The 20,449-nt window shown below is 32.5% G+C and overlaps 1 protein-coding gene and 1 long non-coding RNA gene across 6 annotated transcripts in view; one reads left to right on the plus strand and one right to left on the minus strand.

The window, feature by feature from the left end:
• Positions 1–10,259, minus strand: part of LOC143243072 (uncharacterized) — an 81,185-nt gene extending 70,926 nt beyond the window's left edge. For 2 of the 3 annotated variants that reach the window (XR_013023851.1, XR_013023849.1), the window contains exons 1-3: positions 10,087–10,259; positions 2,711–2,796; positions 1,920–2,049 (exon numbers count right to left, since the gene is read on the minus strand). This is a non-coding gene — a long non-coding RNA (uncharacterized LOC143243072). Of the gene's footprint in view, positions 1–1,919; positions 2,050–2,710; positions 2,797–3,433; positions 3,667–10,086 lie in introns of all 3 variants that reach the window. The other variant, XR_013023850.1, reaches the window with a different exon arrangement.
• The window catches only part of LOC143243070 (uncharacterized), a 698,461-nt gene that overhangs the window by 397,908 nt on the left and 280,104 nt on the right, over positions 1–20,449 (plus strand). Inside the window, exon 4 of one of the 3 annotated variants that reach the window (XM_076486810.1) lies at positions 3,486–3,565. The exons of the other annotated variants lie outside the window; for them this stretch is intronic. Within the exon in view, the coding sequence (XP_076342925.1) occupies positions 3,486–3,504 (19 nt within the window). The 3' untranslated portion in view covers positions 3,505–3,565. Of the gene's footprint in view, positions 1–3,485; positions 3,566–20,449 lie in introns of those variants that run through there. 3 annotated transcript variants of the gene reach the window in all.

Here is a 20,449-nt window from a genome sequence, read left to right on the forward strand (position 1 = left end):
CCAAGAAAACTGCATGGCCTGATGTACTGGCAAAGCCGAACGCCATCTAGTAGTAAGAACTAATAAAATATGGGATTGTTCATGAAAACACAGAGAAATGTTCGGTGACACATGGTTTTCGTTTATACGCTAACATAGTGAAGAAACAGGACATGAACGATAAAATATAAATATTCTTTGTAAGGATGACACTGATCTGGAATTTATACTTAAAGAAACCATCTACATCAAACAACTTTAACCAACACCAAATATCATGTAGTCTTCATTAAAATCGTTCCATTTAAAATATGTACATCATTTTGTTATTTTAGTAATTTACTTTCTATATATTTTAGTTTTGATTAAATGATTGTTATTTCAGCAATGTATTTTAGTTATTTAGGTAGAAATAATGTATTATTTTTGTTTTGCTTTAAATAGTGAATGTGGAATATGTAAGATATTTTACGCTACGTATTAACAACTGCAGCATTATATAATATTCAGGATATATATTTTAGGTAAATCCAATATAAACAATTAATTAAGTTATATTTTCTAATCTCACTATTACATAAACGACATGACGTGCATATCTGTGTCTATTTGACCGAAATAATAAATACAGTGTGTCACTATTTATCAAATGTCTCTATAAAAAAATATATAAAAAATTCTCACTTTAGCATTCTAAATTCGGATAATTTTAAAAGTATCTATGATACAAACAACAAGCGTTTGTTTTTCACAGAAATGAATATTAAGTACTCTTCGTATAACAAGAGCCCTACCTTCACTAGGACTAAACCTGAAGATTTGATTATATCTTTTTTATTGATATAATTTATAGATACAGTTTTAAGAAATGGAGTTTAAAACTTATTTTTTCAATAAACGGTACCACATTTAACAGATAATAAAATATAGTGTATATTAGAACAGTCCGAAAACCTTTCCCATGCAGTACGTGTCGTAAAAAGATTCTCTCTTTATTTATAGAAAATGTTCAATTTTTCTAAACTTTTCAACACGACGTTATTGAAAACAGACAAGTATTTGCTAACATTAATTACTAGGCTTCTCACTGGTTGTGGAGTAAAGTGAATGTTACTTACTAATTGTCTAACTTTTGTTTCTTATTTCAAGAATTTAATTCAGATGTATAAAATGTTTCCATGGGAATATACAATTAAAATATTTATAGAAAACGTTATACCTACAAATTGTGCTGGACGAAGTACCCATGAACAGCAGTGTGAGAAACTTTCTTCCATAAGATTTTGTTTTTTCTTCGCACAGTTCGGTTCTCATTTTAATATCTTGTCTCCTTAGTTACTATACGTGGCCGCTCTTTCAGCCGTTGAGGTGTCATTATGTGACCTTCAATAACACTATTCGTTAGTAAAGGAGTAGCCCAAGATTTGGCGATGGTTGGTGATGACCAGTTTAGATGTTACACTGAGTTAGTTTGTCGGTAAATAATTTGACTTAAGTTTAAGTAATGATAATTTCCCACTGTTGTTCTCTTTAGTAAGTTCAATAGGCTTAAGAATTATAGCCAGATAGTTGTGGTTATACATACATTGACATATTAGAGAAATGATTAATAAATATTCTGTCAGACAGTTTTCGAACTGTCCCTCCTCCGCTGGTACGGCGGTAAGTATGGGATTTACAACGCTAAATTCAGGGATTTTATTCCCCTCAGCGGACTCAGCAGATAGCCCGATGTGGCTTTGCTATAAGAAAACACACACAAACTTACGAACTGTGTAAGATACAGAAATAATAGTAACTGGACGGACCGTAAGGTTTAATATCCAGCACTGTCAAGGACTTGGAAGCGATGTGAAAATAACAGATTTATGGCCAGTAAGAACCACACCCACATTTTTCTGTTTTTCCTGTTCATATAAAATCAGACTTGAAATACTTACTTGGAGGACTACAACAAGGCGTTAGTTACCATGTACTCCCTCTGTAGGTGAGTATCGTCATGAGGACTGATGCAGAAGATAAGTGATTCCGAGTAAACGGAAAAGAAGCGCAGTAGCTTTGATGACTTTCCTATAAAAACAGTTATTTATTCTCTTCTGACATTTATTTTCCTTTGGAAAGCTGTTTACATTTCTTTCCAATAAAATCCTAATACGTTTCGTGGACTTTTGTTTCTAGTGATTCTACGACTAATTTTTATTTTATAGATTTTGAAAACTCCGGTAAATCCTTTAAGCTCTATCTATTTATTTTAATATTTAATCTTGTATAACAGTCACAGCCTGATATAAATTTTATTGTAATGAGTTAATGTGTTTTTTAAGAATACACAGTTCTATAAATCACTCAACATCTGGGAATTCTGATGTATAGAAGTACATTAAAAGGTTAAGCTATTGGTTAAAAGAAAACAAAACAAACCTGAAACTGTTTACAGTTTTATTATCAATGTTCAGGTGTGAAATATGTAGGAGTGGTAATTGAAGTAATCAATAAAAATCTAAACAATGCCAAACAGGACAAACACCAGAACATTTTTGAATTTCTATGTTACTACTTTTAGAAAGATAGAATTACTTATAAAGTAAAAAATACAACAAATACTTCACTAAATATACTGATATTTTCCCATAGTTTTCTAGATACTCATATGTTTATTTTTCTTCAAATTTTAAAATAGTTTTTACCATCGCTGAGCTTGTTATTAAATCAGACAACCACTAATATCTACCTGACATGCGCAGTTTCTGAGGAATTGTCCATACGTAGCTTCGTCATCAACATTCGTACAACGTTGACTGAGAAGACAGTGTTACCCTGAAAAAAAATAACAATCAACATTTCTATTTAAATTCCGTCCATCTACATCTATGTACATACGTATATATGTGTATATATAAATACAGTTATCATAGTAAATGGATGAGACAGTGCATGAGAACCTACGTAAATTATTTATCTGTATGTCAACTTGTAGTGATTTGAGTCGAGGAACCAAATGGTGATCCATGTTTGCATATGATGAGATATACACTAACAAATGGTACAAAAGTCCGGTGTACTTCTCCACGCCACACCAAACATGATCGACTTTTCAGCCATGTGGACATTATAATATGACAGTCAATCCCACTATTCGTTGATAAAATAGTAGACCAATAATTGGCGGTTGGTAGCGATGTCTGGTCTTTCTGCTACATTATGGCCGACTAGCACAAATAGCCCTCGTGTAGCAGTGACTAAAGACAAATTGTAAGATTGTGTGATACTCTAGAGTAAGTGTGTTACATAAGTTTTGGTTTTCTGTGTTTGATGTTCCATGTTTGTATAGTAAGTGTTCTGCTAAGAACAATTTAACAATAACAAACCGTTATGTCACATTCTGATACATAGTGTTATTAATTCATAACAAGTTAGTGTAGAATATCCTGTTTGTTGTTAACATTATTCATACCTGTTCTACTGTTATCTAAATAGTTAATGTTGTACTTTGACTTCATCCATAGCTTTTCACACTCAACATGAGAAGTGAAGCCGTCATAAACAGGAGACAGATGAACTGATGGACAGACACCACTGTTCACAGTATATATAAAACAAGCAGTACATAATGTTCTCTGTCCAATCAAATATTGTCTACAGCTGCTTTCAAAGTCAGTCTTCACTGATAGGTGTTGATATCGCATTCTGTAACATTATAAAAGAATGAGATAAAAAGTCTGCCTCTAAGAAAATTGTACAAAAAACGAGGCTTAATTATTTACTATGTCAAGAAATGAGAATTAGATAACAAATACAACAATAGGATTTGGGATTAGAAGTTAAAAAAACAGTAAATAAATTGTCTATTGTTAAAACACGTCTATAAGCTCTGAGATTAAGGGTTAAAAACAACAGGTAAATTGTATAATGTAGAATCTTGTCAGACTTTACATATAAAGAAACATGAAAGTCTCGATTGGTTTCTCACATCTTTGTGACTTACGCTCAATAAATCTTACAAAATTATAAAGTCTAAAGTATATCTGAGTGAAATTTTTCGTACAGATTTATAATTATTATTTAAAGTTGTATGTTGTACAGATGTATCAGTGAAGTAGACAACTGGGCATGTATGATGTTCAGTTGTACAGGGTAATTTAGTGAACCAGGTATCGATGTTGTTCAGTTGTACAGGGTTATTTAGTGAACCAGGTATCTGTGTTGTTCACTTGTACATGGTAATTTGAACCAGGTATCTGTGTTGTTCAGTTGTGGAGGGTAATTTAGTGAACCAGGTGTCTATGTTGTTCACTTGTACAGGTAATTTGAACCAGGTATCTATGTTGTTCAGTTGTACAGGGTAATTTAGTGAACCAGGTATCTACGTTGTTCAGTTGTACAGAGTAATTTAGTGAACCAGGTATCTATGTTGTTCAGTTGTACAGGGTAATTTAGTGAACCAGGTATCTATGTTGTTTCAGTTGTACAGGGTAATTTAGTGAACCAGGTATCTATGTTGTTCAGTTGTACAGGGTAATTTAGTGAACCAGGTATCTACGTTGTTCAGTTGTACAGGGTAATTTAGTGAACCAGGTATCTATGTTGTTCAGTTGTACAGGGTAATTTAGTGAACCAGGTATCTACGTTGTTCAGTTGTACAGGGTAATTTAGTGAACCAGGTATCGATGTTGTTCAGTTGTACAGGGTTATTTAGTGAACCAGGTATCTGTGTTGTTCACTTGTACATGGTAATTTGAACCAGGTATCTGTGTTGTTCAGTTGTGGAGGGTAATTTAGTGAACCAGGTGTCTATGTTGTTCACTTGTACAGGGTAATTTGAACCAGGTATCTATGTTTTTCAGTTGTACAGGGTAATTTAGTGAACCAGGTATCTACGTTGTTCAGTTGTACAGAGTAATTTAGTGAACCAGGTATCTATGTTGTTCAGTTGTACAGGGTAATTTAGTGAACCAGGTATCTATGTTGTTTAGTTGTACAGGGTAATTTAGTGAACCAGGTATCTATGTTGTTCAGTTGTACAGGGTAATTTAGTGAACCAGGTATCTACGTTGTTCAGTTGTACAGGGTAATTTAGTGAACCAGGTATCTATGTTGTTCAGTTGTACAGGGTAATTTAGTGAACCAGGTATCTACGTTGTTCAGTTGTACAGGGTAATTTAGTGAACCAGGTATCTATGTTGTTCAGTTGTACAGAGTAATTTAGTGAACCAGGTATCTATGTTGTTCAGTTGTACAGGGTAATTTAGTGAACCAGGTATCTACGTTGTTCAGTTGTACAGGGTAATTTAGTGAACCAGGTATCTATGTTGTTCAGTTGTACAGGGTAATTTAGTGAACCAGGTATCTACGTTGTTGTTCAGTTGTACAGGGGTAATTTAGTGAACCAGGTATCTATGTTGTTCAGTTGTACAGGGTAATTTAGTGAACCAGGTATCTAGGTTGTTCAGTTGTACAGGGTAATTTAGTGAACCAGGTATCTACGTTGTTCAGTTGTACAGGGTAATTTAGTGAACCAGGTATCTATGTTGTTCAGTTGTACAGGGTAATTTAGTGAACCAGGTATCTATGTTGTTCAGTTGTACAGGGTAATTTAGTGAACCAGGTATCTATGTTGTTCAGTTGTACTGGGTAATTTAGTGAACCAGGTATCTACGTTGTTCAGTTGTACAGGGTAATTTAGTGAACCAGGTATCTATGTTGTTCAGTTGTACAGGGTAATTTAGGTGAACCAGGTATCTATGATGTTCAGTTGTACAGGGGTAATTTAGTGAACCAGGTATCTGTGTTATTCACTTGTACAGGGTAATTTAGTAAACCAGGAATGTACGTTGTTCAAAGCTATTAATAAAGTAGTAAACCAGGAATGTATGTTGTTCAAAGCTATTAATTAAGTAGTAAACCAGGAATGTGTGCTGTTGAGTGGTTACAGGAAAGTAGTCAACACGATATGTATGTTTTACAGATGCTTACGTAAAGTTGTCAATCAGGCAAATATATTGAACAGATGTACTAGTAATGCTTAGTCGCACGGTTGAGTGCCCCAAGTGAAAATTATGGTTTGCCTGTCAGGGTGTAAATTCGGCCTTTCTCCTAGTTATAGCTTAGCTAAAATTGGAGGGAAGACCTTCTCGTGGTTAATGACGCTTCCATACACGACACTGCAGACAGCTGTTTACCCTTGTTTTGACAGTACAATAAGCATGTTTTGTTTCATCAATTGTTGAATAGCTTTCCTTGTCTGTTTCTGTACTTAATTAATTCAAACACTAAATATTAAAAATGTGTTGGTAAAAGAGTAACATACGAGTACTTACCATGAAGAACTCGATAGGACTGTATCGATACGACTTATGTATCTGTATGAAATTTGGCAAACTTTCAGTGTACATAATATATATTTGTGTTGACATTTAGTGATTCAATAAAGAGAAACATTGAGTAGTACATGTTGTCTTCATTTGTTTGATAACAATGTTACCTGCAAAGTAAAACTTACTTTAATGATATCGAGAAAACCCACTTGTAGAAATATATATGTAAAACGGCTAGTTGGGGTTGAGAAGATATTTTACGTCGAGGAGCGAACAACGTTTCGACCTTCTTTGGTCATCGTCAGGTTCACAAAGAAAGAAAGAGGTAACTGACCGGAAGCTGACCACGTTGTTCGCTCCTCTACGTAAAATATTTTCTCACCCAAACGAGCCGTTTTACACATATAAACTTACTCTGTATGTAATGCTATTAAGTAACATAACAAATTAACAATGACAGAATGAACAGACAAACATTACGACTGGGGTTTCGAAGCGTGTGTCGCGGACACCTGTGAACATCGATCAAGCAAGTTCCTTTTGGCTGTGATCTGTCTAGCAGTGTGTAGTTAGCACGAGCAATACATTCCCGATACTTAGTCACATAGTAAAAATTTCAATCTGCCCGCGAGACCAGTTCAGGGTGTAAATTCGGCCTTTCTACTAGCTATAGCTTAACTAAAATTCGGGGAAAGACCTTCTTGTGGTTTTTGTTGTTTCTATGCACGACACTGCAGATAGCAGTTTGCCCTTGTTTCGACAGCAAAATAACCACGTTTTATTTTATCAACGGGTAAATAACTTTCCGTATCTGTTTATGTCAGTGGTGCACAAAATCAGGCCCGCGATGTCCAACAGGGAACTCAAACATAGAGAGTTCGCGAAGATTAAGCGCTATAGAAGAATATGCATTAGATTAGGCACTGGTTCCATATTTGTGTCGAGCAATAAAGAAAATTTAATAAGAAAATCTCGTTAATGCATAGGCATATAATCTTTGGCTTAATGACGTAATATTTCCTTAATTACGAAATCTCACGCGTTCCAATTGTTCTTCGAGATTTACTTACGAGCCCTATTTTGATATTATTTCGTCACAAAAATGGTAGCTAATCGTAAAAGAAAAGTTGATGACGAAAACCGGCAGTTTCATGATGATTGTACTGCACAGTACTGTTTTCTTTAAGAACAGAAGAACGTGATTTGTCTGCTGTGTCATTCGACAGTAGCAGTGGCGAAGGTATTCAATATAAAGTGTCATTATGAGTCGAAGCATAAAGATTTCCACAACGTAGTCACTGATGAACGAACAGTTCGAATTGAATCTCTGCGGCAGTCGCAGAACGTGTTCTCAAAGCAGTCAGCAGATTTAGGTGCAGCATGTGAGGTCAGTTACGATATTTCGTTGATGATAGCGAAATCTGGCCAACCGTTCATTGATGGTTATTTTGTCAAGCAATGCATGATTACTGTATCGGAAAAGTTGTGTCCGGAAGCAGTCCGCAAGCTACAGATGGTGGCTTTGAATCGTACGACAGTTCAGTGAAGAATTTCACACCTCTCAGCAGATGTGACAAGACCGCTTTCAAATAAAGCAGCCAACTTTGTCTACTTCTCTTTAGCAGCAGACGAGTCGACTGACATCAGTTCAACAGCACAGCTACTAGTTTTTTTTTCATGGTGTGTCGTCATCGTTTGATATCACAGAGGAACAAATCAGCATGGTCCCATGAAGGGTCAGACAACAGGGTCTGCTCTGTTCGAGGAGACAGTAGTATAGTAGTGTTTCATTGGATTTCACGAAACTGGTAAGTGTGACAACTGATGGAGCACCAGCCATAACCGGAGAAAGTAGCGGGCTGGTAGCACTGTTGATGAAGCATTGAGGAAAGCAGAATAAATAGTTGGTGAAGTTGCACTGCATTATTCACCAGAACCTGTGCATTAAAGAACTTCGTTTTCAGGCACTGATGGCATTAGTGACGAAAACCATTAAATTCATCAAATCACGAGGGCTCAATCACAGTCAGTTTCAAAGTCTTCTTGAAAAAAATTGATTAAGACTATGGTGACCTTGTGTATCACTGTGAAGTACGCTGGCTGAGTCGAGGGAAGATGCTCAGAAGATTATTGGAGTTGATTAATGAACTGACAGAATTCCTCAGAAGCAAGAACAAAGATAGAAATACTTTCCATGACTGATCCAACATGGTAAGCTGATATGACCTTTCTGGTCGACATGACACAACACTTGAATGATCTGAATTTGAAGTTGCAAGGAAAATCGACTTGTCTGTTAACTTGCAAATCACGTCTCAGCTTTCAGGACAAAGTTGCAGTTATTCTGGCAGCAGACAACATCAGGCAACTTCGTGCACTTTCCACTTTTCAGTCACAGCTACAGAAGAATCAGGACATTGACACACAAGTTTATGTTGGGAAGCTAGATACTTTGATCAATCCTTCAACTCACGGTTTCACTCACGGCTTTGACCAATGCAGATTGTTGATGAAACTTTGTGCTGATCCGTTCAGTGTGTCAGTGGATGACTTTTCAGCAGAATATCAGCTCAAACTTACTGATCTCGAAGCATCTGATGAACTGCGTGCTATTTACCGAGAAAACAGTTTGCTTGACTTCTACAAAACGTTGCCTGATACATTTGCTAATCTGAAAGAGAACGCACTTGTCCACATCACCTGTGAACAGGCTTTCTCGTATATGAAACTGAATAAAACAACACTCGCAATCAGCTGACTGATAATCATCTGGAAGCAATTTTGCGTCTTTCAACGTCAAGCATCAAGCTGGACATTTCTAAGTTCGTAGATGACATGCAGCACCATCCATCGCATTGACTTTGTGACAGTTGACGAATTGTAACATTTCTCAGAATAATGTGCAAACACTTTAATGTAATCGTCATTTGTGTGTTCTTAAATGTGATGTCCATTTTGTGTGAAACAACTGTGGGACGATTTTAATCTTCACTTTTTGTGGCCCCCAACGGTTTTGAGAAGTCTTTTTATGGCCCCTGACTCTAAAAGTTTGTGCACCACTGGTTTATACCATCGTCCCTGAGACATATGTCCAGCAACGGCCACTTGCGAACTCTCTCTTTCTTCACCTGAAGATAATCTTGGAAGGTCGAAATGTTTTTCTCTCCTTCTCAGTAAAAGTGTTTGTACCCATACCAGCCATTCTGATATACAACACATGTGTTAGTACCCATACCAGCCATTCTGATATACATTTTTATCTGAAGTAGGTTTCTCATCATCAAGATTTTTTTATTTTTTTGCTTTAAATACTGAATCTGTAAAATATTGAAAACTTTATCTCTGTTCCTGAATCTATTTCTTCATCTTCAATATAGTTATACCATTAATCATCAACCTTGAAATTTGCTTTTTTCAGAATGCATTCTTCGAAACGTGAATCAAAGTATCTCCACTTTAAAGAACCAAACCAAAATGTTCAAAAGTTGTTGGATTATCAGATTTGTCTGAAGATACTATTGCTTTGATTTACATTGGGCTGAAGCTACACGAGAGCTATCAACGCTAGTCGTATGTAATTCAGCAGTGAAAGAATAGAGGTACCTCATCATCACCATCCACTAACCACTCTTTCACAAACGAATAGTGAGACTGACCCTAACAATGTTCTCCCTCCCCCACACAGACATCATAAAGGGTGAGCATGTTTGGTGGAGTTGGATCAAGAATTTCGTACAAAACATCAACAGAACATAAATTTTACTGGAAAAAGTTCAAAGTGTATTGTACTAACCTTAGAATGATTGTTGACAGTGTTGATTACACCGATGTACTAAACAAGTGGAACCAATGGAACGAAGACAAATTGTGCAGTGTGAACATGTCCAAAATTTGAGGCTGAATTGACTGATTAACAGCATTCATTCCTAGTTTCATCCTGGCGACCAGATTGTTAACCTATGTAATCATAACACAAATAATCAGTGTAAATCAGTGATAGCTAAAGGTCTTCAGTTGTCTCTTCCACCACGTAAACTCTATGTACCTAACATAGTTTACACTTTTAAATCACAATACAGACACCTAAAGGACCTTCTTGTGAAAAGACAAAGTAACTCTTGTGTCGAATCAGTAATTTTTCATGACGAAAATAATGAAATCTGCCTTTTCTACTTCTTGTGATTTTATTCCTAATGTTCGTCCTTTCCGTTTAAGCCCTGAATAAATCTTTTAAAGAACTATCATTAAATAAAAATATTTATGTTACATCGTCCGACAATAACAATGTTATTCTCAACTAAAATAATTACTTGATCAAAATGGTCGTTATTCTTGACAACTCTACCACTTTTAAATTCCTTATCAAAGCCTATTCATTATCATCCAACGTGAGGAAACATTCCAAAGATATCTGATGGAACTTAGAAAGAAAAATATCGTGGACATTTGACTGATGATGATTACGATACGTACGACAAACCTTTGTTAATGAAACAACAGAGTTTTAAAGTTCTGACCTCACAACAAGAACCAGACTTTCACTAGGACTAAATCTGCTTATATATTTATTGATGTAATTTGTAAATATAATTTTAAGGAAAGAAGTTACACAACTCTTAATTTATAAATAAACGATAACACACTTAATAGACCAAAAATAATGTTTGCTTCCCACAATGAGAACAGTTTTCCACTGCATTAATTACTGTATAAAATAATATTTTTGTCTTAGAAAATTACCTATATTAATATAATAAAATAAATAAATTATATTGGACCAAAGTATGACCCTGCCAAGTTTCAAGATAATCTTCAAGATATGTAGGTATGGCAGTCGATTGAAAAGGGTTTGGAAGAAGATGAAACAGCAGAAAAACTGTATCTCTCTTATGATGATGAGGAACCCACGTGAAGTAAAAATGTATCTTAAGATGGCTGGTATGGGTATTAAAACTCTTTTTGTTATCCTGAAGGCCTAAGAGACCTAAGAAGGTTGAAACATTGTTCTCTAATTTATTTTAATGAAAGTTTTAATACCCATACCAGCCATCTTAAAATACAGTACACCTCTCTGTGGAGATATAATTATGAGAAATAACTGTCTCAAATGCTATACTACAGAAAATTGGAAACTGGATTCACTGAAAATAATAAAAAATCCTCCCAAGTTTACAAAGTGCATCTTTTGAAAACAATTTTACTTTAAACATAGAACCAAAAATCAATGACCATGAAGTTATAAAAATCATCTTAATTTTAGAATGCAGCCTTACTCTAAAACAGTACCATTTGTGGTACTAGGATATCTCTATTAAGCCTTTTAGTGATCTCTAATCATTTGGGTAAAAAAACCTTTAAAAGTAGACTTATTCGTGAAACACCACTGAAAACCTTTCTTGTAAATAGATTGGAACACCAAAAGATTGATAATAAGCAAAATACATGATTTCATGATTGTTGAGACAAAATTAAAATTTGCCTACTTATATTATATATTATTATATTACTCATATTATTTTTATTCATGTTATTGTTACACAAAACTACAACAAAATCGACTGAGCATTTTGAACCACAACATTGACAGATATGCTATATGGAATACTGTGAATGTCCATGACTTACTTAAAAATTAATTATTTTTCAGTGAAAGATGCGTTATGTGGTTATAAGTACATAACAGATGCAAAATTGTTCTGAGTGGACTTACGTTAAACAAGTTTACACAAAACCTTGAGAAATAATTACTTCAAAAAATACAACTCGTTATTTAAGGAGATGTTTTAAACACTTGTTTGATTTGAAAGAGCTGTTTTCTACTGTAATAATTTTATCCGTGCCTAGTGGGGTCATGTCTCACTCTAAACACATATTTTCTCATTGCTGTGCATTAAAAATGTCAACATAGGAGATAATTAAAACTACGTATTTAAAATCCACAAATAGAGAAAATAAAAAATGTAAGCAAATAAAACTGTAGATCTATTGCTGACAGTTTACACAAGCAACAACTCACCATTTTGATTCCACTATAAAAGTATTTCAAATGATATTTATTGTGTTACAGGACTCCACTGAGATTTCTGAAACAAACTGACAGTACCTTTAAACTTACTTCCCCATCCTTAATTATGTCACAGTAAGAAATTTTCTAAGTTCTTCATTTTTTAGCCATCATAAAATCCAGTGTTTTACTTGTATGTATATCAGTTGGAAACTACAGCTTGTGCATTTCTAGTGTTTTATTGAAAACATCCACAACAAAATTAGGGATTCTGATGTTGGATATTGTTATTGTTGTTCATTATTACTCAAGTTTATTTCCCTGGCAATATGTCAACAGGTGTTTGACACTAGATGATTACCATAACAGATGTTGCTATTCAATATCACATTAGAAATTCTTTCTACTGTCTTTGTGTACTTAGCAGAAGTCACAAGTACATATTCAGTATTTATTACCACTGCATATATTACTCTTTCACATAGCTATTGCAATTTTAAATAGGTAGTTGTGGTAAATGTTATTGGTAATTGGCATTTAGCAAAGTGTGCCACTGAATGAATTATTTGTGTTGCTTTATTCTGAAAAACACTTGTATACAGCAGGCTGTTGAAGAACAAACATATTTGTTATGTAAACCTATCAAAGTAAGCATGTGACTGTGTATGTTTATGTTGCACTAACCTTTGTTGTATTATATTGAAAGAAACATTATTCCATTGTGTTGAGATTCCTTTGTTGCTGTTCATATTTTGTTACATAACAATTTTTATTCAAGCTGATGGAAGCTAGTCATTAAATTTGTGATCATACAATCTTTACCTTCACAATGGTCCTTTGAGAACAATTTTACAGTTTCTATGTTACAGGTGTATACCAGTAAATATGTTTATTTTCTCTTGTACATTTGTTATTTATTTTAATATGTGGTGGATGAGTGGAACATAAAGCAGAAGTAACAGTAAACTGTTAAGAAATATGTAACATTCAACTGAATTCAGATGCACTTGTGTAGTTTAGAATGTATTCTGTATAAATGAATATAAAAATCAACTTAAGTAACAATATAATTAAAATTCATTCTAGACTGTCAGAAAAAATAAAGAAACAACATGAAAAAAAAACAGAGACTGTATTGTCAAGCCTATAGCTAAAGTCTCTAAACAAATAAATAATTACAGCTGGAAGTAATGTCTGTATTATTTTCTTAAGCTATAAACCCTCTTTTAGCTCCATGCCTACAGTACTTATCAAAATAGTTTGTTTATTTTTTAAGAGTCCGAGTTGTCAGCTTGAAAATACAATTTTATATTTTGATTCAAATTTTCTGACGATCCCCTACATCGCTTCCCAAATTAATAATTTTTGATAATAATGTACACATACACATACATACATATTACTGTATATAGATAAGTTTCTCATTCCACTGAAGACCAAACACTGTTACTGTGTTAAATAAAGTCTTCATTACCTATTGAACCTGTTTCTAAACTTCATTGTTCTCATAATTGGTTCTTCTTTAAATTTGAAATCTTAAACGTTTACATAACTTTAGTGTACACACCTATATACTTCAAATTAATTCATACATAAATACTCTCAAGTAGTAACACCACAGATCAGGAAAACATGGTATGTGGTACTCGTCTCTTCCAAAACGAAACACATGATTCGTTTACATGTTACAGTGTACATCACAGAAGCATTTAGAAAAAACACATCAGTAAAAACTAAGTAATAAATTTTCATAACTCGTAAGAAACAAAGTTCAAACACATGCCCTTAGAAAAGAACCAGAACTGATGAAAAACTACTGTAATATTCCTTCTGAAGTTCAATTTACATTATTTTGAAGGAGATAATAAAACCACAACTTAGGTATTGGAACATCTAACCTGTTTTTGTTTTGTTTTAAAAAAGGGATAAAATTTAATGAGCTTTAAATGATTTGCTTTGTTTTGAATTTCACACAAAGCTACACGAGGGGCTATCTGTGCTAGTTGTCCCTAATTTAGCAGTATAAGACAAAGGGAAGGCAACTAGTCATCACCACCACTGCCAACTCTTGGGACATTCTTTTACAAACAAATAATGGGATCGACCATCACATAATAATTACGAGTCAAGTGCCTTAACCACCTGGCAGCCAGCCAGACCAGGAACTTTAAATCAGAACATTTCAAACAAGCATAAAAGTTCACATTTTAAACTTTCAATCTCAAACAATGTTCTATCAAGATCTTTTAAACTTTTATTATTAACATTAATTTTATACTTTGTTATCTTTTAAACTATATGTGGTGCATTTATACTGAATTACTTTAAAAAAGTGTTTTATCACCTTCTTTAAATTATACCTTTGAAGACCATTTACCCAAAATAACTGTATTTTTCAAGAAGAATAAGGCATTTTTTTAAATTGAATAATTTTCAATATTTTTTAAGAAAAAATTCATACAAAAGATACACAGCTTGTTAATTTTGTTTGATAGAGTATATTTAGTTACAGTTTTGTTGTAAAACCAACACCAAACACTTCTACTGTCATCATAAAACTTACAATCTGAAAATCAAAACTATCATCACCAACAGCTAGATCTTGTATAAAAAACAAAACAAATGGAAAAACTGGACAAAAAAGTCAGATTTTGTTTTGATGTTTATTATTATTGATAATAGTGATGTTCTTACCCTTGTAATAAATTTACTTTCCTTTTTCTTTAATGTTGATAACTTAGCTAAATATTCTAGCCTTGGATGTTCCTGGTGATAAAAAACAAACCACATTATGATCAAGAGTTCAGGTAAAACATCATATCTGTGTGTTAAGAAATTTACATTTTTAAACATATATTTTTGAGAAACTTTCTCAAAAGAATACCTCTAGAAAACATTCAAATATTATTTTTATAAGACAAAGTTTGAAAAGATGTTCAAAGTGAAATACTAGAGAATAGCTGTAAATATAATACTGGAAACAAACAAAGTTAAAGGTCCTGAACACCCAATCAAGGCAGGAAAACAAGGTCATTTTACCCATCAGGAACGTCAAACTGCATATGTCACAACCTTTTACAGAGTTAAATTCAAAATGTAATTAAGCTAGTTATTATCGATGTATACAAGTAAACTTTACATCACAATGTAATTACTGAATCAAATTTTAATTGTATTTAAGTTCTTAGATTCTCCCTTCTTCTATAATTTACTTATTGAATGATTTTATGTAAATTACAGTGAAATCCTTCTAAAGCAGCCACCTTCGTAACTGAGACAAACTGGCTTGATTAGAGGGGTTCCACTGTACATAATAGGATTATGTAAACAAAAGGGACTGTGATTGAATGACCACTTTCAGGGGTGACCAAACCTGGTGGATGGCCACTTAGAAGGGTTCCACTGTAGTTATTACTCAGACAAGGCAAAAATTTTACAGCTTTCTATTTTATTTATATATGATGTCATACACTAGGAAATTAGAGTCATTTGGCATGCACACCTATCACAGCCTCTCTTTTACAAGCTACCAATAGTTCTCTCAGATGTTGTATATCCATAGACTTACTGCTGTACTAGCAGGGGGCATATAGTGTGGTAGTGCCATTAGTAAAGAACAAAAAACAGATGCTGGTAAACAGTACATTTTATGTTTTTCATGAATATTCTTTATTTATTACTATAAAGTAACTAAAATGAAAAAACAAGAAAGATGTTAGGTTAGATTAGCTAAAATAAAGATCAGCAATAATAAAATTATTCATATTGTTTAATGTAATTCAACAGGGTAACATGAGCTGAATGTTCACCAAGTGATTTAAAACTTGTGATGAAGTATTAATAGTTACATGTAGTTCAAAAGTCGATAAAACTATGAGATTAAGAATAAACAGATGTCACAAGTTTTAGTTATTTAGGATAAACTATCACAGTTTAGGGTCACAATTTGCTGTCATTCTAGCACAATAAAATTGTAATTTACAATTATTTCATAATTTTATGATGGTTATGAGGGTGTTTAAATTGACTGATCATTTAGAGAGTTATAGTTTGTAAAATAACAGATAATTGAAAATTTTTTAAATGAAGTATTTCTAATTTTAACATAAAAAATCACTTTGTAATCAGAACAGTCAACACTATGACAACATATAATTAAAATATTTTTATGATTACTGTCAAAGTTTGTGATGACACAACTAGTACCTTCAGAATCACAGTAGGTATACTGCCATGGTTAAAAGTTCATGTTAAATACACAAGCCCATTGTGATAAAGTTAGTTTCTAAGGTAAACATTACCTCTAAAGTATCAAAACTAGTCATATCCCAGTGGTGGTAATTATTTCCAAATACTTTTTCCACAATTCAAGAAATATTACAGCTGAAAGTAAATAAAAAACAAAGTGAAAGGTTTATCATCAGTAAAGACAGAAATTGTAACAGAATATAAATCACTCTTTTAAACTGATGTGACTTGTGACAATTAATTCAATTATTTTGTTCACCAAAGTGTTAGTAATTAAAACTTTGTAAAGTGTTTCCTTTTTTCCTTGAAAAGTCCCAAATTACAGATAAAGAAATCTCAAAGTAATAACATGTTTTTGGAATTATTTTTAAGTCTTTGATGGGAGATTTTAGTTATAGAAGTTTGAAGTCTTGGATGTGAAGCAAATTTGATGTGCTTTATGTTGGTTTGAAATTAAGGCCATTTCAAGTAGTGTAAATATACAATGTTGGACGTTTTTATGTTGAAGTAACCCTTTTGCTATGGGTGTCCATTACTACACATGTCATAAGGATTTTCTTAGTGAGTTACTTTCCCAAAATTCAGGTCCTTTGTAAAGGTCAGTTTTATATTACTGTACATAGTAACATGAGCACACATGCACCATGTCATTGTAACTTCTATACTGTTATCCAGGCACAGTTGAAAGATCAATATAATAAAAATAATAAATGTATATTCAGAGAGTGGACAAGAAAAGTGGCCCTCCTTAAAAATGCTGTTAATTTGTTATATATTTTATTAGATAACAGAAAAATGTGTAAAATGCACTTCATGAGATCTGTTCAAATATGATATCAAATAAATTAACAACATTTTCAAGGGAGGGGCACTTTTCTGTCCTCCCCTTGTACATAAATGTTTAATGTTATCAAATTTAAGCTATTTTATATGAATTATAGTTTGTAGTTATTTCAGAATGAAAAAAAAGCATTCTTTATATTAATTTCGTAATTGTTTATAGTGGTCAAATCTATCAAGCCCATATAGAGTTTTATTAGTAAAAATAACAGATAAAATATTAAGTTTTTTTCTGTACAAAATGTTTGATAATTATCTGAGGTTATAGGAAATTTTGTGTGTGAAATTTTGAACATTTTCTGATGCATACAAGTATTTTTAATCATAAAATCAAAATTACTATGCATGTTGGATAGTCAACATGCAAAAAGAAAATAGTCACAAGAAAAGCATTACTTAAAAAAAGTATTAAAACTCAATAACAATTTGATATTTTGTGTATGAAAGTTCTAACAGAGTTTTAAAGAGAATAATATTTATTCAACTTTAACATGTAAATCTATATATAATACTTACCCCAGAGTGACATAAAATACAGCAAAAATACAGCAGCACCAATGTCAAAAAAGATTAGTTATTCTGACAAAAGTACATGTCTGTCCTGATATTCCATATCTACATCACATAAAATGGTGTTCTTGTAGTCTTCACAAATGTCCTTACTGTAAAAAATTCAATTTTGTTTCAAGTTTATATAATAAACACAGTACAGCTGTACATTTATATCAATCATAATTTACAACTATCAATTTCAATGATAATGCCACATAAAATAACTGACTAATTGAAATTATGTTTAAATCAATTTATCACAAAATTATTAAAATATTTTAATGGTTCAAAACACATCAACCAATAAAAAAATTAATGGTTCCAATTATTATTCTTTACAATTATTCCAGCTACAAATAGCTTGTGTGAAAATAATTAATTACTTTAGTGATTAATCACTACCACATTCCATCAATCACATAGCTCTATGTAACTGATTTGTCTGAGGTATAATTTTAGAAAGTGATCAAACATGAGTTATAAAATAATAAACTGTTTGGTAACTCTTTTTTCTCCCCTTATTCAAACCTGTGAGCATCACCCATCAAGGTGAAGCATACAGAAAACACAACACCCTACTACTGAAGCTGGAATCAGCATACAGGTGTAATATCCAAACCAAACAAAGTACAGGCCTATCTTAACTCCAAAATACTCCCTGAAAAAATTGAAAGGAACAAACATTGAAGTGATTCTTATCAAATATAGTACATACAATAACTAATGAGAAACCCCAAAAATACATCCATAATAATTTTGTATATATTTGTCTTAATTGTAAACTCTGACTAGTATGAGAGCAAGGTGATTTTCATGCTAAAATTAATACAATTTATATATCTTTAATATTACAGTCTCAAACTTCATTTGTATAGCTTCCAGAATCTTCTAATTGAATATCAACTTTTTTTGGTAAAATTTATATGTTGTGCATTATTATCTCTACCCTTACACTGCATGAGCTTAGGCCATTTGTTTAACCTTGTAACCAAAAAAAATATGAAATAATATTTTTCCTTTCTAAAATCCCTGCAGATTACAATAAAGCTTATCATTATTTATCCCGACTATCGTCAGTCTTGTATCAGTTAAATATGACAACTTCCTGTATACTATGCTTATGTAACAAGTTAGGGAATCACCTTGTATACACTTAGTTCAAATTACAGCAAAAAAATTATGTAATACACACGATCACATGTATATACATATATTGCAAACAAATTAATCTATTTCTTCATTTACATTTTCTAATGTTACCATAATAAGTATTTTTTTTACTTTTATAACAAACCAAATATGTACATAAAATAATAACAAAAATCTAGTACTTAATTGTGAATGCAATAATTCTTTTGTTGTCAGAGATTTAAAGTGTTGAGAGATGCTATAACCCAAATTTTCAATGGTGATGTTTTTGATTTTTTTTTCCAAATTATTTATTAATTTCAAACACATTTAGAGAACAAACAATAATAAACATAAAGCATACAATGTCCAATAATTATTACAATTTAACTGGTTTCTAACCAAACATTGTGCATCAAAACAACTTCCTCAGCTGGTTAAAGTAAACTTAGTGCTAGCAGATTTGAATCTATGTTCCGAAAACTTAAAAGCCATCCCAGAACGAGATGGCATTATACATAAAATAGAAGATTAAATATTTATTTTCTGATGGTTATCAATAATGTAGTAGCAAATGTCAAAGACAGAAAGAAAGAGAGAGAGAATTATTTACCTTTTGAAAGACTGTATGTAAGAGAAGAGAGCTTTATGGGATGCCTTGGTAACTATAACATTATGTTTTGTATTAGGAAAATCTGTAAGTCTGAAAGTTGTATTCAATCTCAGTCAATCAAATACAAGTGAAAAGACTACCTAAGGAGCAATTTGGAATAAACAAGTGCCATCACATGATACAGAAATGTGAACACTAAGACGTTACAAATTAAATTTTACTTTTGATATTCAGAAATTAAAACTATATTATATAATAGAAACATATAATTAACTACATACTAATACTATTAGATCTACATCTATTTCAGTTATTACAACATCTTTATAGGATTCTATAGCTCAATGAAAATAATATACATTAGCAACATGAGAGGATTATCTTCCTCATATCATGACTGACTCTCCTTATGCACAATTATTGTATTTGGAATGATCTCTTTTAAAACACAACTATGTATGAATAAAACTCCACTTGAGACTCTAAACATGGCGTACAAATATAATTGGTAATTTCAATCTTTAGGTTATGCTGAAAACTTTCACCAAGTGATTTTATATTAAACAAATTCTGTCCAGGTAATTAATTATTAACACTCACTTGATGTCATCAAGAGGTTGTTTTTACGATATTGCCGAAAACAGCCCAGTTGTTCATTAACCATTTCCGAGGAGCTTCTGTCATCTGAAGAATTGCATTCCCCTAATAATACGTCAAAGTAAATTGTCAACATAACTATTATTTTACTGATACAGGAAGTGAAATATCTCC

The sequence above is a fragment of the Tachypleus tridentatus genome, unplaced genomic scaffold (assembly GCF_004210375.1).
Source record: "Tachypleus tridentatus isolate NWPU-2018 unplaced genomic scaffold, ASM421037v1 Hic_cluster_2, whole genome shotgun sequence".
In the NCBI taxonomy this organism is placed as follows: Eukaryota; Metazoa; Arthropoda; class Merostomata; order Xiphosura; family Limulidae; genus Tachypleus; species Tachypleus tridentatus.